Below are 27,081 nucleotides of genomic sequence, written 5' to 3' on the forward strand. Positions count from 1 at the left end.
CTTTTTTAAATTATTTTTTGTCTAGATGTCAACATCACGGAAATCGGGAGAAAAGTAAACCAGCAAAATTAAGTTAAAGAATAAGGGACCATGCATAAGGAGGAGAGAATAGAGGATCAGCAAATCTATTTCCTCACCAACACCTGTAAAAGAACATGCACTGTTTGTATTCAGGTAGTCAGTAAGCTGACAATTTTCTTTTTCGTAAGGTTGGAAGATGCATGTGATTTAGAGAAGTATGATACAAAATATGTTACATATGTACTGACAACATCTTTTGTACCTTTAAATCTATAGCAGAATGCAATACTTATAGTCCTGTCTCTGTTCTCTTTATATATAAATATATATGTTTGTTTATATTTATATATATATATATTTATATATATTTATATACTTAAATATAGGCCATATTTCCTATGTATATTTTAATAGCTTTGCATATCTTTGAAACGTGAATAGATCTTCACTGCCACCTAGAGTATTTTTTGTTTGAAAAATTCAACTAAGGTGACTCCATTATGTGTCAAATCTGAGTCCAAAAAACATATTTTTGGGTCCATGTCACAGTTTTATTTTTCCTTTTCCTTCCCCTGCAAAACCAAGACTTGATCAGTGTCTCTCGCCACAGTATTTTTTTCTTCTTCTTCTTCATTCAGGTGTCATTGTTGGCCCCTGACAAACACCCCGTGACGAAACCTACTCAAAAACTCCTCCAGCACACGTTCTGTGCTCGTTAAAATGTGATTCACATGACATAACTTTTTTTTTGTTTTCTGCAAATCGGAAGTGTAACTTTTCCCTAAACGTTGCTCTTTTGTTTGGAACGACGCGTTCGCCCCAGAGTCAAGAGGGGACCATCGTCTCGAGTTCGCCAGCGTTTCAGCATCTTCCTTTCTGTGTGCGATAGGGGGAGCTCCTGTGCTTGGGACCATTATAATGAGGAGATCTTCACCGTTTCCTGGGTGTAGGTGCTGGAGCGGGAGTTGCGCAGGATACCGGGGATGCCCGGTGAGGGCGGCAGGCTCTCATCGGGAGTGTTGGCTGGGGGGGTGGGGATGCTGATGATGGCCGCAGTGAAGTCCCTGTCATCGCAGTTCAGTTTCATGTCTTCGGTCTTGGCATTGAGGCTGGAGCGGCTGTTCACATACGTGCACAAAGAGAGACACGTGTGCACACCCCCGTGCACACACGCACAAAACAGCCGCAGAGAACGAAAAATTTGTCAGTAATCCCCTGACAGGTGCTTAGGATACAGATACTTTAAAAAAAACACACATTTTGATGGTGTTCACTGTACATCACAAGTAAAAGAGCCTCCAGCTCAGCATTGTTATTGCTGTAGTGCTCAGAGCAGTGATATGTTTTTGCTCCTCTTTCAGTGCGTAGATTTTTAAGGAGTAACAAACTTGAAGGCAGCATCAGAATGGATCTGAATAAATCCCTGTAATCACTCGTCATTAATGCTAAATAATGTTTAGCGTTTTGTCTATTCGGGGTTTAATCAGAGACATCAGCCATGGCTGTTACGCAAGCCGGGGCTTATGTTCATGAGAAACAGCATCTATAAATAAAACCCGAACGTCCTACTGCGATCAATGCTGCGTTTATTGCTCAACACGAAGGCTTGTTCATGTTCTATGCAAAAAATGTACATGCATAGTGTGTGTGATGCATGGAAAGCATGCAGCATGGTGGCAGCTTGCTTCATTGTGTCCACGAGACCTCACCTCTGGTGGCCGGTGGCGCTCTTCTGCACCTGCAGTGTGTCCAGCTCCTGTACGCTGCCTCTGCTGACGGACACGGTGGAGTTGGCCAGGCGGATGGCCCGCCGCTTAGCCCTCCGCGGGCAGCAAGATGAGGAAAGGCCCTGCTGGCTGGAGAGAGACGTGCTGCGACTGGTGCGGTAGCCCACCGACTCCGTCATGCACATCTCGCTGTAGGTCAGCTCGTCCGTGAACTCGTGGTTCTGGAAGGGCACACGTTCCCTCCATGAGATCCCCTATCAGGTGCATCATCGGAATGAGGCTGACATGGCTTTATGTACATCGACCAAAACGCAATGAAAGTTATAGGGCCATCTAGCATCAAGGGCGAGGTGCCAAAAGCAAATGCAAAGCGAATAAGAAGAGGTATGCAGAAGCAACCCTTTGTACCGTGGTTTTCTCCAGACAGTGCAGCAGATGATGGTGTTGGTGTTCGAAGGAGGACCTGTTCTTCACGCATAAAGCTGTGCTGTCACTGTCGCCGTCCTGAGAGATCCAGGGAGAGACAGAGTAAGGCCAAACCCAAACTGCCCCTGTTAAAAACTGCCATGTAAGCCATCACTTAAAAGGACACAAGTAAATTATTCAGGTCTGTACTCTCACACATGCAGAAAAAAGAAAAAAAAAAAGTTGTTGCCAAATGAATTTTAAAAAACTGCATCTTGCTGTCACGCTGAGCTTACTGGGGGGGAAAGAAATGAGAAAGTGAACATTTTCACCTCAAGAATGCTGACGCCAAGTGTGTCTAAGAAAACGAATTATTCCAACGCCATCTATTTATTTTCACTTTTTTTGTAAAGCAGATCAATACATCAATAACTAACCTTATGATAAATTTTTTGGGAGCTTGTGGCCAGTGTTGAGGTGATTAAAATGAGTAATACTTTGTTGTAACAAAACACTTGTAGTCATTATTAATCCGTTTCGGCCCACCATACCAACATAGAAACTCGTGCATTTACCGATAAACAATTAAGGAGTATTGAATCGGGAATGAAGGAATCCACTACACTAATAGCTTTTCTAATTGGTAGTTCTTTTGGAGTTTCTTGTACAGTGTATTCACGCAAATGAAAGCATAATCTTGCAAAGTGCTGTTAAGTGAATCTGCTCGAGCACAGCACAGATTCAGGAAAGGTTTCATTATTTCGAACGTAATAATAATTTTAATACGTTTGAAAGAAAAAAAAAAAAAAAAACTCTTGACAAGTCTCATTAATGAGGGAACTGCAGTGAAAAGAGCTGAAGGCTAAAGCAACAAGTTCCCCAGCCAGGAAAATGGCAAAGCTAATTGGGGCCGCTACGCAGCAGTTTGATCATTCATCCCTATCAATGCGTTTATTCGAAGTTTCAGCTTTAACCTTTTCAGCGCTTTAGCAATGAATCATTTCATTTTATTTTAACTTCGAAATTTTTTTTGCAGATTCCCAAGGTGCTTTTGACAATATTTTAAAACGGAAACAATTCATAACAATAACAATACAGCAATTTTAAAACAACTCTCGGAACTTAACCGTAAGTGAATATTTAGTTCCTTGTCAGTTCAGAGATGAAAATCAGACTCTCAGGATGTTTCCAGGTCGTGTGGGATTATCAAAGTCATTGCAATAGACAAGGAACAGGCTGTCAAAGTTGTTTAAATTCAGCAGATGTTATCTTTCAGACATAGAATAGCAATCTGGAAGGAGTCTGACAGTCTGGAATGAGGGGGAAAAAAAAAAAAAAAAAAAACAGCTCTCTTAAGGACACGGAAATGGACCGAAAACTGCATTGCAACCTTGGCTCTGAAGAAGGTACAGATCTGTTTGATAAGCCAATTTATAATTAAAAGCGAAAAAAAAATTAAAGCTTTTGAAAGTCACCTTTGCAAAAGGTTTGGAAAATCCAAAGGAGGACAAGCTTCAGCAGTGCGAACTCACAGCTCGGTCAGGTTCATGGAAAGGGCAGGCCAGCAGTTTTAATGCACAGGGACAAACACATCTTTCCTTCCCTGAATGGCAACAACTGAATTACAAAGGCTAGCTTATTCCAAAATCACCTCCTATTGTGTCTATTAAAGGCATCCATGTTAAGGCATTCTGACAAGATGGAATAGACAAAGAAGACAAATTTAGAAATCTGTGTTAATGGAGAGAGAATTACTGGAGAAGTATCTCAATTTTCCAAAGGAGACTCAGTGTAGCATAATTATTATTATTATTATTATTATTATTATTATTATTATTAAAGGGGATGACTGCACAACACCTGGCGTAGGGATCTTGAAGCTAACACCAGGATGCTGAGGATACACCTGGAGCCAGATAGAGAAGAAAGCACAGGACAGAGATGTCTGGAGAGCCCTTGCTGGCAGATTATGGCCCAGGAGGGTGGAAGGTGAAGATGATGATGATGATGATTCTTAGGATTCCTCCCACAATCCAAAGACATGTTACAGATGAATTGGTGGTTCTGAATTTCTTGTAATCTGTACTTGTGTGAATGAATGGGTGTGGTGTACTTTGATTAACCTTTTACCCTCTGGTTGCTGCATAGGCTCCTGCATAGCCCAACCTGACTGTTCAAGCAGTTAATGACAGTGATCTTCTTCTTATTATTATTATTATTATTATTATTATTATTATTATTTCACTTCATGTTTATGATTCACAACTGAAATCAACAAGCCTTGGATTCCCTTGTGTGGAAAGCATTTATTTCTCATTTTCTAAACCGAAAAAAAAACAATAAATCAAACTGGTGTCACTTCGCGTAAAAAGAAACAAGCAATTATGTGTCAGGATAGGACGGTGGTCTTGTCTCTTGTCAAGAGAAAGTGGAGGAAACAGATGAGACAAAGGAGACAGCAGTGGAAATGCAGAAGGCTGCAAGGTCTGAAAGAAGGCATCAGGGTTTATAAATAGCCCTGCAGCATGGTAAGTAATGGGTTTATAGATCCCTGCAGAAAAAAATACACCTCACTCTGGGATTGTAAATATTGCATTATAGTGGCTTTCAGCTGCAAAGAAAACAAAAAAAAAATCAAGATAATCCAGTCAGAATTCAACCAGGTTGTATTAGTGACAATGAGTATTCAGTCTTTTTCTATCTTTCCTTGGACTTAAGATATTAAAGAAAAAGGAGAAGAGCTGACTTTCTGCTTCTTAACTGGCGGGATGAAATATTCTGAAAATGTTTCCTGATGTGATTGTTGCCACCCCCCAACCCCCCCCCCCCCCCCCCCAAACAAATACACACAAAAGTATTTGGTATAATACAATAGGGGGCAGCTGGTAGCATAGAAATTAGAGCTGCTGACTTCAGATCCAAAGGTCACAAATGGGTAAATGATTGTAAATAGCTTAACACTGTACATTCTTCTGGAGGAAAGCATTAGTTAAATGAGTAAATGTACAAGATAAAGTCACAGGGCTATTCATATTAAAAATTTTGTAATAATCACTCAGCAGGGACATGCTGACAGTAATAATAATAATAGTAATAATAATAATCTCAACATTTCTAACCAGCCAATCACCTTTGTAGCATGGGTAAAAGCTTTGTAATATTTACATCTGGGCTGTTTCAGAGAGCAGAATATTTTATGTTGGTCGGGTAGCATTCTGGGCTCTCTTCTTGTTTTTCTCTGACCTTATATGTTTCTGAGTTGGAGAGCAAAGAATCAATATCAGAGACCTAATATTTTGCCTCTGCAGAAGAATGAAATATTTGTAAACCCTGGGCTGCTGTTCCTTTTACTCTTTGTAACCATGGGTGTGGATTTCAATGAGAAATCTTAAAACAAAATCAACAGAGGATGCTTTTAACATGTTTGTTACAATATTGCTTAAATAGTACACTGTGTGATGGACAACATCCTGTCCATGGTGTACCCTGCCTAGCCTAACTGCCTATAGTTCTGGAACAGGATACAGACCGCCAGAACCCTGCCTTAAACAATTATTGACAGTGAATGAATGAGTGAAAATGCACAACTGACTGCATCAACAGTATAAAAGCCTTTTCACAACATGTGATGCAAGTATAAATTGCAGTGAGAAACAAGGCTTAAAAGATAACAACAAAAAAATTCAAAAATGTACTTTCATATGAAGACACAGTGGGAAGAACAATCAATCCATTTTTTGGAGAAATTTGTCCCACCAGACACTGAAGGACATATTAACACTGGAGTAAAATGGAAACATAATCAATGCCCATGTATTTAGCAGGCAGCGTAAACATAGCCCAAGATGAAAGAACAATCACAGTCCACAGGGTAAGAACGATGTTTATTGGTGTTTTCAACACGGCTCGAGGTTGTGAGTAAAGTCGTTCTGTTGTGAAATCAATTAACCTCAACTTAGAAAGAGTTTAAATCTGCAAATTCTAGTAAAGAGGAACTAATCTTATGGACTACCAAGCCTAAACAAAGCCAAAGACACCAATATTAGGAAGGAAGAGGATCAAGTTGTAAGAGTTAACACATCCATTTCTAGAGCTTGCTCGTAAAATGTTTACACGAACATGACTCATTGACTCTTAAAAATTAACTTTTATTGTTATGTTTGTGGAACTTGATGGTTTTTATCTCTGCGTCTTCATATGCTCAGGTTTTACTTTATTTGTTTATTTTGCTTTATTTAGTTTTATTTCATTTTCGATTATTTTGTTTCACTGTGCACTGTACCAGCTGTATATGGTTGAAATAACAATAAAGCCTGTCTTGTTTTTACTGGACTACAGGTAGCCTATACTGATGGTCCCCATATTGTTGAAAATACCCTAAGTTGAAAATGCATTTAATACACCTAATACACACCTCTGCGGGGCAGACTGCGAGATACAGATCGCTGCCGCTGCCCAGCATTGCGAGAGAGTATCACACTGCATATCGCTTGCCCGGGAAAAATCTCAAAAATTCGAAGTAGGGTTTCTACTGAATGTCTATCGCCAGCTCGCCATCGGAAAGTCGAAAAATCGTAAGTCGAACCATCGTAAATCAGGGACCACCTGTACTAGGCAACGTAAAACAAAGTCTAAAAGCTGCTGACAACACTCAGTATCACAGACCAGAACTGTTTTATGATTATATTTAAAATGCCAAAATACCGTAGTACTCAGTGCAGCTCACTGATTTACATTTATTAGTTAGATATTTCTCATGAACATGAGACGAAGCTAATCAAAACCATCAAAATATTCCAGAGACAATCAAGGTGTCACCGTTCAGGAGGAAATGGAACGGCTCTTTGTTGCTATTATCTGTAGTGGTCCCCTGTTGCTAATATCACTGCCTCTCTCTCTGTCTCTATAAGCACCAGAACCTGTCCCCCACCTGTCCTCAACACCTGGCTTTCATCTGGTCCTCAGACTCTAGCTCCCCAACCCCATGCCTGCTCGGTAATTACACCCACTTCACAGCCCTGCTGTGCACAGAAGGTCACACATGAGGGAGAGTATATTTAGATGTTCTTGTTCATTTGGTTGCCAGTTGCTAATTATCCTAGAGTCAAACTCCACCCACCTCTGTTTGAACAAAAGATGTTCTCAAAAGCAAAATCGCCCATTAGGAATTAAATCTGCTGTGCTGTATCTAAGTAGGCTTAAAATAGGTACATAGACACCTAGATATGCAGTTTTTGTTTAATCTGAAGAATTAAGGTTCTTATGTAATACATTAATAGATAACACCGATTATACACTACGTATCTGAAGCAGCATTAAATCATTTTCTTGGTATTTAGCGAAAACCTTAGATAGTTCTGGTAGTGGGGCTTGCAGAAGAATGCAAAAGTGTGCAATGATTTTCCCTCTCAAAACGCTTTCTAAGTACAGAATTTTACAAATAATACTTATTTTTTCACATTTCCTTCAGTGGAACTCAATAGCTTTGGTTTTACTTCTTAATTTGAGTAAATTGGTGATGTATAAGTATCTTTCCTGGTTTATCTTTGCAATAATATTAATAATAAATATTACCTGTATCCCTCTTTGCTCTTTATACTGCAGGAAAGCATTAGTGGTGCCTTTCTTAGCCAGCCGAATTCTTGCCAGCCTGACTTTCTGGAAGAGAGAACAGAAATAAAATGAGCCTTTTATGGCACTGTTTGCAGAACACATCTCAAACAAAAAAAAGTGCCACTGCAGTAATGGCAATGGATGAGCTTTTACAACCTAAACTCTGTAGGGATAATTACAGACACGTCATACTTGTCAAACTCTTTAATGCTAAAGGTGCATTTTAATTTCCCCACATATGGCTTCACCGGAGGAAAGATTTTCAATTATGCCCTGTGGTAGTACATTAGATAAATATAGCAGTTTTTTTAAGCAAACAGTCTGGCGACAGTAAAGGTAACTGCAAGATGCTCTGATTCTACTGACACATTGGGAGGACCTGCACTGTCAGAATGTCTTAAACAGAAGGGGCTGTATTAATAACTGTCTTTACTGCCCCTCCCCCCAACTTTCAGCCCCCGTGTCTCCACATCTTTTTTTTTTACCTGCTGTGCCCGCATCTTGTCTGCCCTCTGGTTCTGATGGTAAATGCGGCTGAAGTTGGAGACAATGACAGGAACTGGGAGAGCGATCACCAGCACACCGCTCAGGGAACAGATAGAACCAAAGATCTTGCCAGCGATGGTGTTGGGGACCATGTCTCCATATCTAGAGGACATAATCACAAGAAGAGACTCCTGTTACATCACTGCTGTCAGTCACAAGCAAATGGTTCACATGAACTTCAGACAAACATCTGAATGTTCACATTAATTGCATTCCAGTATAAAAGCACAAATATCAACATGCTGTTTAATGATCAAAATAAACTCCTATGGGTACGCAATATTCTGAGAGTCATTCCAACTGACATCTGTTAATTCCGCTCCGCTTCTCTTCGTATACGCAGTCCACACAGCAACAGAATTACATTTGTACATTATATAACGGCAAACGTCGCAAAATGTGCAATTTCTACTCATAAGGTTCAGTTCCGTCTTTATTTTGGTTTGTATACATAAATAATATGACTTTTTTGTAATGTACTGGCGAATACCCATGTGGTTTACAAGTTAACAGTCCTCGACAGTGAATATAACAGGCCATTACCGCAAACCAAAGCTTCTACTTCTTTCCTGAACATTAACAATGCAAAGGCTGTGGACTGTCTATGAGGACAGCACTGCAGTGTACTGCATTATACCGTAGTACACTGTGAACTGGGCTCATGGACTCTTAAACAGCTAACGTTGCATTTGAAGTCAGAAAACTGAGCAGCAGCTCTGGGTTTACACTGGAATCCGACCAAGCAAGAAGACAATAAGCAAAATCAAAAAAGTATACTGTGTAGTGAAGCAATAAACAATCACAGTCTGATGCAAGATTCACCAGTGTGGTCACGATAATGCGAGAGATAAAAGGTAAGCGAGGTCAGATGGAAGGTGGGAGCCCTGCAATGCTGCTGCGATGACGATCCAGACATGCACAGCAGCTCGGTAACTGAAGGGCTGCAGTGTAAAGGAGGTGCTGCAGCAGACCAGATTCCTCGTATATAAATACATTTATTATAAAAGCTGAGAGGGGCAGCAATAAATCACAGCACAGGCCACACATTTCCACTTTTCTTAGAAACCCTTCCAAACTGCTTCAACACGTCATTCAATTTCTTGTGCGATGATGCTGCTCAGCGTGGCGCATATTGCATGGACCATAGCAGGAAGATTTATCACACACACACACACACACACACACACACACACACACACACACACACACAATCCACCATCCACATTTGCTCAGATACATTGGTTGATACATATACAAGCTCCTCACTTTCCCACTTGTTTTGCCCCATAAATCATTTCTGCAGAGCAAGGGACAAAATGCAATGAAGGCAGAGGCATGTCTGAAACAGGTGGAGTGGAACGAAAGTTTCCCATATTTATCACCGCCAAGGCAGTGCAAGAGAGGAAAGAACCACCCGCCTTCACTGAAATTCACGAAAGACTTTGACTACCCAGTGTGCAAAGTGCGGAGCAGAAGAACAAAATTAGATGAAGTGGCACATATTTTAGCTGTTTCAGTACTATTATGGAATATGTGGGCAAAAATATGAAAATTCAAGTGTATATGGCATCATCTATCAGCATTTTCTTTCAAAGAGGAGTGTGAGTAAAATGTAAATAACTGTACAATTTCAAATTGTAAAACAAAATTATTTCACATAATGAAAGTGTATGACAGCTTATCTTGAACAAAGAAAATTCCAGCTTTTAATTCTTCAAAGGTAGAGGAAATACATTTCTTATAGGAAAGAAGCATTACAATATATGAAAGGGCTTCTTTTATTTTAATCTTCCTCCAGCATTAAGTCTTCATACAAAAGCTCATTTGAGCATTAATCAGATAAGAATGATTGACAATATATATGCAAGATATTATTTGAATCACTTCTCTGCTGCACTGAACTGCCATAAAATGTTTAATTTTTCAGAACGTCAGATGACCCTCTGTTTCGTGCCAGATTTCTCTAAACTGAAAAACCGAATGGATAATGTTCTACAGCAATCTATTCTCATCTCCTGTCACAAATACACACCCAGAACTCAAAATTAACTTTAATATGAACGAGACTCAGATGGGGTAAATTTGTGTACCGTGTTGTTTCTCTTACATCACCCACCTGCCAAATGTCTCCCAATCAGGGTGCCCATTGTAAATATAGAAATTAAGGCCGGTGCAGAATAGCTTTGTTTGGTCCCTTTTCCCTGAAATGCTGCTCCTGTTTGTTAGATGGCCGCAGCGTTGAAAGAACTCCAGGTGTGACGAATCTACACATCTCAGACGCAAAAAAGTGGGGGTCTGCTCACAGAAGTGTAATCAGCTGCTGATGCTTCCATAATGTACCGATATTATCTACATTTTTCAAAGTACTTTCAAAGCTTTTGTAAATATTTAAAGGGGTGGACATAATTCAATAATAAATAGGTGTATATGTTATTATCAACTTTTAACTAGTTTGGCATGTCTGTAATTATCCCTAGAGATAACTCATTAATTATCCTATTGACTTTATTCCCAGCTTTTCTATTACACTCACACCTGCAGCCATTGCTTTAAACTGATGGTAGAATTTAAAGCCATTTTGGCTTATTTATTCATTTAGTTGACATTTTTCTCCAAAGCAACTTAAAATGCTATGCTGCTTACAATTATTTACCCATCCCTACAGTTGGGTAATCTTTTTTTTTAGAGAGAAATGTAGGGTAAGTACACTGCTCAATAGTGCCACAACTGGAGATGAGATTTAAACCCATGATCTTTGGGTCCAAAGGCAGCAACGCTCACCGCTACACTACCAGCTACCTCAGGCTTCTCTTGATAGAAATTTAATTTCAAATGCAGGCACCACACTCACTTTGTTGCTCAAAAAGGACAAAGAGTCTGTAAATAAGGATTTGGTAGGAGTCCAACCACAAAACATGAAAGCTGTAACCATGAGGTGCTCTTGCAACAAGTCAGTTATCTCATCAGAAGAAAATTAACATTTTGAACCTGGGCTCAATAATCAATGAGCATTGATGTTTGGAGCTTCAGACAAGAACGGACTGTCCTAGGAATGTCTATGGAGGGCATTACTCTTCGTTTGAGGCTGTCCTCTGAAAATGGCCATTTCCCTACACATCCAGAGAAATGGGCATGTATTGATTTCATGAGTAATAGGTCATGGTTTGGTTTCAATAACAGCCTTTCCCTTCTATCTAGTGAACAAAAGGTAGAAGAGTTCAAGGGTATCTTAGTACAACATGTAAAAGGTACATATTTAGAGTTACACTTCAAAAGCGTATAGGGCAGCATTTTTCATTAAAAAAGATTAGTTTTCACCACAGCTTTGAGAACTTGTTTTATTCATGTCATACTTCACAATCAAGTCAAAACTGACCAGCCCAGGATCTTTGGGGAAAAAAAAAATATATATATATATATATATATATATATATATATATATTTTTGATTGGATTACATAGTGAATCACTTGATCGATCATGCTGGACCTTCACCAGAACAAACAAAAAGAAACTCATTGACTGACAACCTGTAGTTTTCACCAGAATATACACCTAGACACATACTTCATATTGTTGTTCATGCAGTTTATGACACTGGATGTTGCCTATTTGAATGATGATGATTAATGATTAGAATAAAAAAACATCCAAAGACTTGCACACAAAAATAATAAGGAACAACGATATATATGATGGGGCGCGGTGGGTTTGGTCCTGCTTGGTGTCCCTTCCTGGATGCATCCCCTCGCCCTCCAGCCTTGCACCCTGTGTTGCTGGATTAGGGTCTGGTTCGCCGCAACCCAACTCAGGACGAGTGGTTTCATACTATGTGTGTGTGTGTGTGTATGTGTGTGTGATATATATGATAATCTAAGATAGGAAAAATTCCTAAAACTACCAAACCAGCAATACCACTATCTCTAACTAATATTTTCAGCAGCCCAGTAATTTTAACTGTTGGAAAAACTGCAGGTTCAGTTCCACATTGAACATTTTGCTTTAATTTTAAACAAAGGGATCACATCATGTATTATGAGTGAAGCCAATCCTATTTCATAAGTAGCCAGAAGTAAAAGATTGCTAGCACTACAAAATTATACAGAGAATGGGGATGTGTTTATATTGTAACCTACATATTTACAAAGAAAAAATAAAAAAGTGACCAAGCTCTTATAGAGTGTTAATAAAACGATTTTAGGCAGACTCATAACTATGAAATTTTGTAAGAGTTTTTTTTCTTCCTTTGTGAAGTACTCTTGGCAATCATGCTCAATAACAGTCTCTTTTCCACCCACTGTTCTGGAACATTTCCATGGTGCCCACAGATGGGAAAAATGTGGCAGTGTTCAGTATTAATTTCTAACACACCTTTACCACATAGCACCAAAACATAATAATAATAACAATAATAATAATAATAATAATAATAATAATAATAATTGGAAGCAATAATAACAGTTTGCAATTACCATGGCCAGTGCCGTTTTTATTGTTTCATGATTGTAAAATATTTGAAATTGACAGACCATGTGCAAGGTTTAAGCTTTAGCTTTTAAGGCTGTATATAACTGAGTTCTTAAGGCAATTTTCTTTGTAATAGCTTGGCTTTGTTGGTCAGTTTTTATTCATCCTCACAGTTTTGCCTATTCTACTGCTAGATTTATGTCTTTATTTGTGTCCCAGTGTTTTATCATGTGTTTTTTATCATATGATTGTAATCTTGTGAATACTTTTGCTTTATATACCTTTAATTATAACTTGCCTTAAAGTGTCAAATGTAAACAACAAAAATAAATAATATACTGTGTTTTTTAAAATACCTGGCCTGAGCTTTGCTGTCTCTGGGTCACTGAAGTAAGACGGCAGTGAAAATCTTGACTAGGGGTCAGTGGGTAGTGTAGTGGTTAGCGCTGCTGCTTTTGCACCCCAAAAGCCCCCACCTTCAGCTTTAATACAAGGTACTTACCCTAAAATTACTCCGGTAACATTACCCAGCTGTACAAGTGGGTAAATAATTGTCAGTACCGTAACACTGTAAGTTGCCTTGTAGAAAAGCTTCTGCTAAATGAATAAATATAGGGCAAAATACAAGAGTATGTTGAGTGATAATGAATGCAAACACACTAGAGGTTTTATTTTCTTATAGCAAATAAATGTTTCAACAGCACAGCTGTAGGCAGCGGAGGTGCATTTGAGTACTCTATATATGTGGCCCTATGGTGTAGCCATTAGTCGAACAATATCCGTTGCTATAGGGATTGTAAACTGAGACAACTGCCTAATCACTTTCTTGCCACAGCCATCATTTCCCGAAAAAAATGTTGCATATTTACTGAAGCACACAGCCATTATTACTTTGTGAAAGTCATTATGAAAATGAGGACTTTGATACATTAAACTCTCTGCTGCATACTTTTGATTAACTGTGAAAAATAGCAGATGGGCAAAGTGCTGATTTTTTTTCTTAAGTTCCATGCCAAAAGAACACTTATCAGGTCCAAATTCTGAACTTATATGGGCCACAGACAGAATGAGGAGGTAATGGCCTGTTAAAGGTTTGTAATTGGCTGAAGAGCTGACCTGTCATTGTTGATGTTTCCTAAAGAAAGCTAATTGTCTTTCAAATAATCAATGGCTGTTGACTTCAGTGGTGAGCAGACCCGCTGAGGGGAATTTTTGGGCTCTCCAGGGGGAAGCCTTTGCTCTCATGGCCTTTTTCACTGAAAACTGAAGCGGAGGTGAGCCAAAGGTGCTGCTGTACATCTTTAAGAGAGATACAACTCATCAAGCTCAGTGCATTACATATATTATATTATATTATATTATATTATATTTATCAGGGGGTGCGGTGGCGCAGTGGGTTGGACCGCAGTCTTCCTCTCCGGTGGGTCTGGGGTTCGAGTCCCGCTTGGGGTGCCTTGTGACGGACTGGCGTCCCGTCCTGGGTGCGTCCCCTTCCCCCTCCGGCCTTACGCCCTGTGTTGCCGGGTAGGCTCCGTGACCCCGTAAGGGACAAGCGGTTCTGAAAATGTGTGTGTGTGTGTGTGTGTGTATATTATATTTATCTATTTGGCAGGCGCTTTTCTTAAAAAAAGATGTACATCTCATAGAAAATACAATTTGTGAATCACATTAGGAGAAAGACAGTTGCGGACATGTGATTCTTAGGAACAGTTGGTTTGTTTCTTTCCACCATATGATCCAATGCTCATCACACGAGTAGCTGCATAAAACGTTATCCAAATATCAACAATTCCTAATCACATCACACACGCAACACATCACCTGAAACCACTTGTCCCATACGGGGTCGCGGGGAGCCGGAGCCTAACCCAGCAACACAGGGCGAAAGGCTGGAAGGGGAGGGGACACACCCAAGACGGGACGCCAGTCGGTCACAAGGCATCCCAAGCGGGACTCAAACCCCGGACCCACTGGAGAGCAGGACCCAGTCCAACCCACTGCGCCACCGCACCCCCCCTCATGCTGTGTATACATATATGTCTGTGCTATTCTGTTGTCTTGCACTTATCTCGGTCTCTTTTTCTGTTTATCTACTTACATACTGTAGCACTCTGTGAATCGAACAGTACAGTACAGAAATTATGAATCAGCTATCCCACATCAAAACATTCTGAAAAACAAACACACACACACACACACACACACACTTTCTGAACCGCTTGGCCCATACAGGGTCGCGGGGAGCCGGAGCCTAACCCGGCAACTCAAGAGGGGGAGGGGACACACCCAAGACGGGACGCCAGTCCATCGCAAGGCACCCCAAGCGGGACTCAAACCCCAGACCCACCAGAGAGCAGGACCCGGTCCAACCCACTGTGCCACCGCGCCCCCGAAAAACACATATGCAAGCAAAAAAGCTCTTCTTCCTATTGACATGGATGTAGAGTATAGCTGAGTTCTGTCACTGCTGCCTTTGTGCCCTTTCACCTCTAGGCCCTCTTCCTGTCCTGTGTTGCATCCCTCCCTTTTTGCCCTTTGTCTCACCATCCCTTCAGGGATAGAGTTTGTGGACTTCCCCAGACTCACATCAGCCCAGCCTAAGATCCTTATCCAGCACAGCCGTATCCAGCATCCATATTTAAAATATGCAGTCTATAGAGCCCCTGCGGCAAAGGGATATGACACAAGGTGCTCTCCTTTCTGTGCGGCACCGTGGCTAAGTTACTGAACTGGGCAAGCTGCGCTTGTATTCCCAGATGGGGAAGAGCTTCTGCACCCCTAAGCAAGGTACTGTACCATAATTTCTTCAGTAAATACTGAGATGTATAGAAAGGTAGATAGTGATCAAGCTCTGTCTCCATGGAATCAGGCAAACTTGCAGTGAATAAAAATTGATGTCTGCTGTATTGGCACATCATGTTCATATGCAGTAATTTCATTTTGGGTACATCAGCTAAGGGCAGACACAACATAGAATTTGCTCCTGCTGACAGCAAACTTCTCAGCCATTAAATGTTAGGCTTTTGTTGTGTAAAGATGTTGATATTTAACATAAAACTGTTCACATCCAAGTCAGTCGGTGTGGAGTTTGAATGATCTCCCCATTGACGGGTGACCCTAAACTACCCATCTCGTGTGGAAATGGGTGTTTGTGTGTGTCTGTGTGTATGGATACCTTGCGATCCTATCCGGTAGTATCCAAACCAACCTTTGTGCACTGTTCATTCAGGATAGGCTCTGGACGACCATGACCCTGACTTGCAAAAACGTTTTAGAAAAGTGAATGAGAGAGAGTGAAAGAGTTATTTTCAGTGCTATTTATACACATAGGTATGTGCACATTTTGTGTGGTGATCACTGTCCACGCCACGTTATTAACCACTTAATGAACACTGTCTGTACGTGAATGTAGGGTGTGAATATTGCTGGAAATTCTCTTTCCCGGTCAAACTGTGGCATAGAGCTAAGTCTGCACATTCCTCAACATTTTTGGATGATGGCACACATTTGTGTCATGTCTATCACAACAGATGCCTGGAGAGCTGTCATCCCTTTCATCTTCCTATTATAGAAATTCTGAATCAGATACCCTGTGGGGAGAGGCAGTCTGGCCTAGATGATGGCCCAGAAAACGGTCAAGGAGGTTTGTTTGCAGTTCATGGGTAAGATGGAAGGGGAAAGATTTGTGCACTTATAGCTGAGAGGAAAACACTGTCTTGGAATCATGGGTTCTGAAAAAGCCCATGTTCTGCTTTTTCTTTACACCACACAGTGTATGCTACAACATCTGGGCTGATCATGACATTTTTCACCTACATTCTTACACATTAGGTTATTATTATTATTATTATTATTATTATTATTATTATTATTATACTATCGTCAGCTAGGCAAGCATCCTTAAAATAGGTGCCATGAAATCCATGAAATTCGTTTTGTTCTGAACAAAAAGTTCCAATACAAAGTTTTATAAGTTCAAGAAACTAACAGTTGAGATGGAAATAAAGCTGTATTTGTGTTACTCTGGAATATATTTTGTTCATTTATTTCTTATGCAAAGTGGCAGATAATTCATCTTGCAATCTTGAACTATACAGTTATCTTTGTATGCCTTCTAAAGAAAGTAATTAATGGAAAATAAAAGGTTTAGCTATTTTTGGTGGTTTGACATTCATTAGAATTAAATACCAGACTGGGTGCTATAAACTAATCATGTGCAACAGATAAAAATGTCATGTAGCTTTCTCTTATATAAGCTGCAGTATTTAAATGGAGTTACAGGACTAATTTAAACTAATATATCCTTCTTATTAAACGTAGTATTAGAATTATTTTACCATGTCGCCATCTGTGCGTCACGTGAACACGTTTGGATACTTGTTTTGTTGTTTCAAAATTACAAACAAATTGAGCAGCTCAAGAATGCTGTATGAAGATGATGTGCATTATTGTGAATGTTAAACCATATTGTAAATTACTATGTATTCATATTTAATAAGCATTGTAAATGTCTTCAGTTCGCACATATTAAAAAAAAAAAGCAGATGTATCAGGGGCAGGGGGTGCATGGGCACAGTGGCACAGTGGGTTGGACTGGGTTCTGCTCTCCGGTAGGTCTGGGGTTCGAGTCCTGCTTGGGGTGCCTTGCGACAGACTGGCGTCCTGTCCTGGGTGTGTCCCCTCCCCCTCCAGCCTTATGCCCCAAGTTGCCAGGTTAGGCTCCGGCTCCCCGCAACCCCATATGGGACAAGGCGGTTCAGATAATGTGTGTGTGTGTATCAGGGGCAGCAGGTGGTGTAGTGGTTATAGCTGTCACCTTTGAACTTAAGATACCCTGGTTCAGGTCCCACCCCCTACTGTAAAACTCTTGGGAAAGGTAAGTGCCCAGAATCAATCTAGTGAAATATCCCAGCTGTATAAATAGGTAAATAATTATGTTTTATAATAATTAAGTTATAAGCTTAACAATCTAAGTCGCTTTGGAGAAAAACATAAGGTAGAAGAGTCGATACAGATGTTGCGCAATAGTTTGTGAAGTGTTTTATTGAAATAGCAGCCAACCAAAAAGGCTAAGTAATACAATTAGGAACTATTATACTTGTGTCATGTACAAATGAGACCCTCGTTTTTCCACAACATCAGTCTCGCTAATTGCTGAGGACTGGAGAAAAAAAAAGCAAAAATGTGGAAAATCCAAGAAGTCAGCTCTCACCGTGTCTCCGTTAGTCCATTTAGACGACAGAGTTTTCAACATGCGACGCAAAACAATCACAAAGAAGTCAGCAACAGCAAATCTGCACTGATGGAATGAACATAATATTTCCAGCTCTAACTGAAATAATTCTGTTTTGATGTATTTCAGTTTTTGTTGATCCGTAGATGTGCTGGAGGATGGTTCCTGTGTTATTCAATGGCAGGTTCGGGTATTTTGGGGGACAAAAAAAAATATTAGTTTAGAATTTAGAGGAGGTACATTTTAGGTTTTTGGGGGGTTCTTTGAACACCATCACCCCCCGCCCCCATTATACCTCTCTATTAATTCCATTCTCCAGAGTTTTCTAGGAAAATATTTCACTTTTGCTATCTGTGCTGAAAGGTTTGTGTGTCTACTTGATTTGACATGACTTAAACTGCTTTTCCTTAAAAAATGTTGTTCTCAGAGCTCACTGTACAAAATGTGTGCATCACCGAACGCACATTCCTGCTATTATTTACAGTAGCATAAAAATCCTCTTTTTGAGCTCCAAAGTTACTTACAACGGGATCTTTTTGGCAGCGGCAATTCTGCGAAGGCCATACAGGTTAATTGTCTGAACTTTGCAGTGACCTGGGGAGTAACCAGCTGCTTTAACCACAATTTCATGGTATAATCCTGGGAAGGGTGATGAATGACCGGTGGCCAAAGACCTTGTTCGTTGTATCTTGATACGTATGTTTGGTTATTGTACTCTACTGCATTACTGCGCCATTGCTATTTTTGCCATAAATCCTCACATGGTGAAAGACGATGTAGTTAGTGCATCTGATATTATTTGGAATCAGAATCACTTGCACATTAACACTGTTTTCTAATAACTGGTCCAGTATAGAAGATGACTGAGAAATGTGAATGCATTGCCTTTGCTTTATTTAATTTTTCCACACTGCAAAATTTCAAAACACCATCCAACTCGTTTCACACACCTTTATGACAATTGAAAAACTGTGCCCTAGTCCCGCTTAGTTCCATCTGATTGAAATTTATTCATTTTGCGCTTGACCAAATGTCAATTTTCAAGATTCACATTTATTTATTGTGGCATTTGATCCACCTTCACATTAAAAGGAAAATCTCCCAGCTTCTATAAATCCCAAAAATCGGATCAGTGGGCCTACAAAAAAGGATGTGAATGATCGTTTAAACATGGTTTGCTTCTTAGTTTCAAATAATTGCCATTAAGTTCAGCATGATATGACAATATAAAATGCTGACTAGATATTTTACCTTATGTATGCACTTTAATTACTGTAGCTCCAGTAGTACACTATCCAAAAAAAAAAAAAAAAAAAAAAAAAATCAGTGACTTCCCTTGCCATTTTGTCTTTAAATTTGGCTGCATTTCTGCTTGACAGGACTGTCAGCATCATTGGCTCTTCCCTCTGACACTAAGTCGTCACTTAAACAGTGTGACAGACAGTGAGTGACACCCATTTCCAAACCCACGTCAATGCTTTGCCAGTCACAGTCGGAATGCACTGCTGCTTAGCGAGGCAGAGAATGCTGTTTTATGAGCCAATATATTTCATAGTGTTCAGCCAGGGTGCTTCTCACTTCTCAGAATCCTTTGTGCTTCGTCCTAATGGCAAGATCTCCGAAATAGTACTGTACCCGCACGGTAACATATGAACATTTTCCGAACCCCACAATTTCTCATTTCTTCTTTATAGCAAGTAAGTTTATATTCATGTGGAAGTGAGTAAATAATCTCGTAATGTGGCAAAGCTGCTGAAACCAAGCCGCAGTAAATGAAGTTGCTTACTTGCACACCGTAGCCTCAGATATATATGAAATTCATATTTTCACAAGGCTGCTCTGCTGCTGTGTTTACTGGTAAATGTGTCCTGTATGCATAATGTTTTTTTTTTTTTTTTTTTTCCTTGAGTTTCTGGTTTCTCGGGGGGAATAATTGGGACATGCCTGAGTCACATCAGAGAAGGGCAGAATTTTCTTGAGGCTGAATCTGCAACACTTGCACTGATCTGATGTACAATTATTCATAAGTTAAAGAGAAAATATTGTGGTTGCAGCAGCAGTTATTCTATTGGATAGATGATATCCAAAGTGAATGGAAAATGTATCTATTTATATAACCACATATTTCCCCAGAGCAATTTATTTAATTCCTTTCTTAAGGGCTCCACAGCACCCAGGGTTTGAAGCCACAACCTTCAAGAACCATGTTTGCCAACCTACACCGAATACACAAGCTCTTGCCACCAACACAATGCTTGAAATTGATATGAAATAATGTAAGGCAATTTACCTACTGATCCTCCCAGTGTTTCAGTAAAATGATTATACTACTTATAGGATTGTTTGAAAGCACCCTGATAGACCTCAAGCATGTTTTCGCCATCACGTAATTTATCACCGCATGCAAATATGCTAAATAACAGGATTCAGTGTAAAAAATATTCATTCATCACAATAGGTCATAACTCACCGCATCCTCAGAAAACATCTTATCATTCTTACATCACCCTACATGGCTTACAGTATGAAATCTGAGGGAGAGTCACCTGCCAAAAAAACTGACAGCAGCTGCATCTCCTCCTCTTGTTTACTAGCCCTATCATGGGCAATCCAAAAACACTTCCAGATGATACTGACATCTTTCCAGGGATGCTCCTGATTGGTTCTGACAGATCTGAATGTTAAACACAAGGCCGCCGTACATGATGCACTCAGACAAATGAAAGGCGATGTGCCAGCAGTGACCCCGGGTATGCCAAACATCCTGTCGCTAAGCTGATCTACATTAGCAGCTCCTTGACAATTTAATTGAATTTGGTAATGACTGATTTAATAATGAGCATCTTGAAATGAAATGAAGAAGGGGTACTTTCAGCTCTGAGCAGGGTTGCAGCAAACCAAAGCCTAACCAGGCAAAGCAGGGTGCAAGGCTGGAGGGGGGGGATACACCCAGGACACCAGTTTGTCACAAGGCACTCCAAGCAGGACTTGAACCCCAGACCGCAAGAGAACAGGACCTGGCCAACCCCACTGTGTCACTGCACCCCCACACCCCCCTGCTCTGCGAACTGGTGTCATTAATTCTCTCAAATACAACTAGGCATAAAAAAAAGGTTAAGCAGTTATCTGAAACATTATACACCTGGATACTTCATAGCAGATGTACATTTATGGCCAGTTAAACAGAAAAAAAAACTGCTGTCTAGGGAAGGGTGTGATATTAGCGTCGGAATTTCTTTGAAGTGTTCTGTCATTGCCGTAGACACTGTAATAACAGCAATGACAAACAATATTAATTTCCAAAAGAGACTGCATACATGTATGTAGCAACTCTTATGCGACACTCACCCACTATTGAGAACTTTTCGCACAAGGCAGGGTGGCGGTGGTCCGGAGCCTATCCTGGAAGCACTGGGTGCAAGGCTAGGCAGAGTTCACCCTGGCATGCCAGTCCATCGCATGATGACCATAAACACACGCAATCTTGCATGACTAATTTAGAGTAAATTCTGATTTCAGGCTGTAGGAGAACACCGGAGCTCGAGAATGAAACCAGCCTGACCATGCAAACTCCATGAAGAGGGATCGAACCCGGAGTCCAGTTGCACACACTAGGCACTGCGGGGGAACTGTAGTACTCACTGTGACGCTGCACTGCCCATTGTGACATTGCAGTGCCAAAGTATTATCTATAAGTGTAATAGCATTTCTCAAGGCATGTACTGAAATAATGAAAATGCCTTATGTTTTTGAAGCAGAGATAAAAAATATATATATTATTGGAAAATATGAGTTGAATTCCAATACATTTCCTATGGCCCTTTGTGAATATTCATTATAACTTGAAACTTATAGGAGAAATAGAGATTTCTGTTCCAGTAGGAGAGTCAATATACCTCTCAGAAATAACCAGGTTATCCACCACTGACTGTCACAGAGGGCCTTTTGGGCTGTGATTACAGGAGCCTGACCTCTGACCTCGCAATGAAGCAAGCAGGGAAAAGCTGACAAAAGCAAGCTGAAGAAATGCTTTACAGAGATGTTTCTCTGGTTTTGAGTCCGACTGTGTTATGTTGCTAAAGGAAGGTCGATGGGTAGATGTGCAGTGTGAGGGATTGTGCCCTTATCGCACATTTATGCAATGTCCAGCTCATGATGTATAGACACGAGGCAGTCAGGAAGGGCACATTATCCTCCTTACAGACTCTTAAAACAACATTTATTCATATTGCTAATATTAATATCAATATTTTTTTAATTATGCCTAGACAAGATTCAAAGTTTTATTGTTTTCCTGTTCTGAAATATAAAATAATTTCTGCAAATTAAGAAATAATTTTCAATAAATGCTCTAACTGTAGTTTACCCTTCATTCTCTAAAACTCAATTGATATTCCTCTGACGTTTACTGTTGCTCGCTTGATTGTATCCTGATCTTTACAGTGTCTTACATGTCTTGGTACTGTGTAATATTACATTAAGGTATGTCATACTTTTTATTGTGCTATTATACCTATATTATTATACTTGCAGGAGTCATATGCTTTGTGAATTGCTTTAGAGATGGAGGTTGGATAAACAGAGAAACATTACTTTTAATAATGCACCATTACTATGAACGAAAATCTTTAAAACAATTCTTTTGATATAGGCTACAGAGAATCTCGCGGGAAAATTATGCCGCAAACGGCAGGCCAGTTTCACAGGTTGCTAAGCTTTGAGAATAAATTCTGGAAAGTTTCTCATAGCAATGTTCTTTGTTTCCTTCTTTAATCAGGCCACAGATCCGATGCAAAAAGGACATTCAAATAAACATATGTTTTGTGTGTCTGCAGGCTGCGTAACAGCAAAAAACTGAACTTTTGAAACAAAACTAAGGTATGAATTTCAGCTGTAAAAATAAAACGAGGCCAAAAAGTGCAATATTTAGAGAAAAACAAATGACACGCAGAGGTATCTTTGTAAACGTGTGTCCTGCAGTAAATCTATCCTCACAGAAATGTCTTCAGGGACCATAACTGGGAAATTCAAATAGAGGACTGCTTAATACCACAGAAGTAAAACAGTGTCAGAAAGAAATCTTACCTACACCAAGAAGCTAAATTAATTTCCAAAGGTTGTGTTTCTCCAAGAGGGGGTGCGGTGGCGCAGTGGGTTGGACCGCAGTCCTGCTCTCCGGTAGGTCTGGGGTTCAAGTCCCGCTTGGGGTGCCTTGCGGCGGACTGGCGTCCCGTCCTGGGTGTGTCCCCTTCCCCCTCCGGCCTTACGCCCTGTGTTGCCGGGTAGGCTCCGGTTCCCCGTGACCCCGTACGGGACAAGCGGTTCTGAAAATGTGTGTGTGTGTGTGTGTGTGTTTCTCCAAGGGGACAATTGTTTTGCGCTTTCATTTTTAATGCCGGCTCCTCGAAGGAGAAAGTCAGGTCTCGTTCTACATCACTCAGGTGTAACTTAAATAAACATCTCGAAGGAAACAAATTAACGTTCGCATCTCTTCCTTCGCTTCAGATGTTGGAGTTTGCGAACACTTTCACGGCAAAACTGCCAACAGCTCAAAGCGTTTAAGACGTTTAATGCTACGAAAGAACCAGGATCATTGCAATCCTAGACGGTAACGCGACTCCTCTTACAAGACCTGTTTAGAGTAAAATTTTTTTTTGGCATTTCGTCTACATGCTGTGATTGTCATGATGCACGATACGTGGTTTGTTATCGCGACAATAGATTTATTAATTTTATTAATTTTCCCTTCATTGTACACAGCCCATAGTCAATCTTTCATGTCCATTATGATAAGTGAAATCCCAGTGTGGTCCTGCGTAACTCCACCACTAAGCATTACGAAGGGGGAGAAAAGTAATATTCCAGCCAAAGAGATATAAAGGCCATTCTCTGGTTCCTAGCACACAGACACTGCAGTCACTGAAGTGCCTCTGGTTTAAGTGCAGTAACGGCGATTACACCGATGGCTGACTGAGAGATAAGTGGCTCAGCCTGCACTGATTTAAAATTGAAATCCTTATATCACTGCGGAAGAGAGCCACGAAATCTGCGAACTTCGTCATGGATGGGCGATAAAACAGAAAGACGCGGAGAAAAAAACTGATTCAAGTAGCATACAAGATAAGCAACGGTTGATCCACTGAGCAGAGTCATTCAAGAAAAGTGGAAACCTCAGCTGTAAACACACAATCTCATCAAAAAAGGGCAAAATGCTCTACAAATGCACTCTACTTGTATGCCCATCTCAGTCCATGATATCTCGCTCAAGGTGCATAGCTCTGACATGTGGGGCCATTAAGTTTTTACTCCATTTTACACCAAAGTACACCTTTCTGTACTGATGGGTGTACTATAATGTGGCATGAAAACAAATTATCTGTAAAAAGGGGTAAAGTGCAATACATTTTAATAATAAAAAAATGGTGTGAAACACCTTGGATGAGGCCATTTTGGTGGCTTTTAACTACTTCGGAAGCAGGCTGTTTGACCTGAGTTGATGGGTACTAAAATTCATTTTCTTACATGGATGAGATGGAAAAATAAAGCCAAAACTTAAGCATTAATGGCTCAGATCACAGTAAAAAAAAATAGGAGATTCAGATTTTCTGTCCAATTAAATAATATATGTGCAGAATGATGGACAAACCTAATGAAAAAAAATGCAGCTACTGCTTTGTTTTTTTTTTTTCTTTTATAAATTATAAACCAATGTTTAATTCTGTATTTAACCCCTCCAGCTCTGACACCTTGGTGGTCCTTTTACAAGTGGTGCAGAACAGAAATTCTGTGGGTTCACAGTTTTTATGAGGTCTAAGCAGTTCCCTCTCACCTTCAGAACTGCTGAAACCCATTTAAGCAGGGACTCAAAACATATCTCTTTCAAAGCCATGCCTCTCCTGGTCTTGCATAAATTTGCATCAAACCATCTGTCACCATCATCTTTGATTTTCCTATTTGACTCTCAAGTCTACAGTAAGCTAGTAATATGAGCTGGCAAAGCAGTGATATCAAACAAAGATGCTGTGCTTTGATAATCATGTTCTTGTATCTAAAACTCTCCTGAATTCCATATTGCTGTAGAGAAAAAAAACATCTGTTTCATGAATGAACAAACTGTAAATGATGTAAATCACAAAAACGAATTTGTAACGTGCATCATGGGAAGTCTATCCAAGCCATAACTGTATTACACTCTTTTAAAGTACCAGTTAAATTGGTTAAATAACAATAATCAAAGCGAAAACAACTACAGCCGTGGCTTGCGTAACGTCCTAGATGCTTTCTGAGAAATAGGACGTTGTTTGATTTGGACGTTGTTCGAACAACCCTTTTATTGTTGTTGTATGGGAACAGTAAGTTCAGTCGATACCTGTACAATACTGAAAAGTACTTGGTCTTGGTGTCGGCACTCGCCGCTAACTTTAACATTATATAGTGCATAGCAATTTTTAAAGCAGCTAAACCATCCATAGCTAGTGCTAAATTCTATATCGTATTCGAGCCCTGCCTTCTCTTTCAGCATCTCAAATAAACGTTTTGCCTTAGCCGGGGTGGTCATGGTGCTGAGAGGGATTCGCTTTTGTGTCTGATGTTCGATCCACGTGCTCAGCAACTTTCTTGGGCCCTCCCTCGTCCGTTACGTCCTGCTGTCTGAATTTCTGTTTTAATTTCTATTATTTTCTTATGGGACCACAGATGTGTAAGCAAACGGATGTAGTCTGAGAGGATGTTATGCGGGGTATGACTGTATATATATAATATATATGTTTTTTGGTTGGGTTTGGTCTGTGCCTGTTCTCTGGTGGGTCTGGGGTTCGAGTCCCACTCGGGGTGCCTCGCGACAGCCAGGCGTCCCGTCCTGGGTGTGTCCCCTCCCCCTCCAGTCTTATGCCCTGTGTTGCCGGGTTAGGCTCCGGCTTGCCCAGACCCCATTTCGGACAAGCCGTTTCCTTCAATGTGTGCGTGTCTATATATGTATATTATCATCATTCTGTATATATACAAAGACTGGCCATTAAAATATGTAACTGAGCAAGCAAACAACTTCTCCGTCAATCTCGTCTCGCCCGCGAGTGCCTTTCTCTGCACGCTCGCCCCAAGCAGCAGAATGGCCAGCAACTCAAAGTACTCCGACAACCTCCTCTGGTTTCACAGGCCCCTTCAAAAGGCTCCCTCAGTAATGTCAGACTGCAGCAACGCCGACTGCCAGGAATGCCTGTTTTTGACCCTCACAAAAGCACCGTTAATGTCCAAGCCTCTGAGTGCTGCAGTTGCTAAGAAGGGCCTCCCTTGCTCTTTTATTATCTCTCACTTTGCTGAACCTGCACTTACCAGCTCTTATTGCACCCACAGTTTTATTTATTTGTTTTACTGCCCATGCATGCCTCCTCAATTTTCTCCAGACTTTTTGTAAGGACAAAATCTCACCCATTGCCATGATTAGCATACATTTTCATATCTGTTATTTTGCATTATATAGATTACTTTTTATTTTAACCATAGCAGTAAGTACTAGGAATGGAGAAAAAAAAAGTGTGTATGGGTCTTTGTGAGTTGTGTATGGAGGTGATAAATGCAGTGTAGGTCCATTGTTTATAAATTACCCTGCTTACCAAGCCAGTGCCCTCAAGCAGAGTATTTCCAGACACAACAAAAGCCTGTCCGAAAGAGAGTTTTTCTTTTTGCACAAATAAAGAAAAAAAAAAAAGCAGACTCCAGTGTACCCGAGTCAACAAACTATCAATGCAAAGTGCATTGCCCTGCTATACATATATATTGCTTTTTTTTTCTTCAAAGTGACACATTTCTACAAAACCAGGTGTAAGCCATCTACTGCAAGTTTGCAGAAAAAACTTGCAAAGAGCACAAGGCAAACACAGGAATTTCAGGCCAACAGTTTCACGTTAAAGTAAAAACTGAGCTTTTAAGTACTGCAACAATATTATTAATCTTAAATGCCTTTTACAAATAGCTTTATTTCTTCTGTACAAACCTAACCGTCATACATTAATCCCCATATGCCAATAGCTGTCAGCACAATGCTGCATGCCTGATATATGACACCTCTAAA

The 27,081-nt window shown here is 40.2% G+C and overlaps 1 protein-coding gene across 1 annotated transcript in view; it reads right to left on the minus strand.

Moving 5' to 3' along the window:
• Positions 1 to 596: 596 nt before the first annotated feature.
• Positions 597 to 27,081, minus strand: part of kcnd1 (potassium voltage-gated channel, Shal-related subfamily, member 1) — a 63,079-nt gene continuing 36,594 nt past the window's right edge. The window contains exons 3-7 of the mRNA XM_018745688.2: positions 8,252 to 8,414; positions 7,728 to 7,811; positions 2,157 to 2,252; positions 1,731 to 1,969; positions 597 to 1,139 (exon numbers count right to left, since the gene is read on the minus strand). Of these exons, the coding sequence (XP_018601204.1) occupies positions 935 to 1,139; positions 1,731 to 1,969; positions 2,157 to 2,252; positions 7,728 to 7,811; positions 8,252 to 8,414 (787 nt within the window). The 3' untranslated portion in view covers positions 597 to 934. The remainder of the gene's footprint in view (positions 1,140 to 1,730; positions 1,970 to 2,156; positions 2,253 to 7,727; positions 7,812 to 8,251; positions 8,415 to 27,081) is intronic.

This window comes from Scleropages formosus, chromosome 1 (assembly GCF_900964775.1).
Source record: "Scleropages formosus chromosome 1, fSclFor1.1, whole genome shotgun sequence".
In the NCBI taxonomy this organism is placed as follows: Eukaryota; Metazoa; Chordata; class Actinopteri; order Osteoglossiformes; family Osteoglossidae; genus Scleropages; species Scleropages formosus.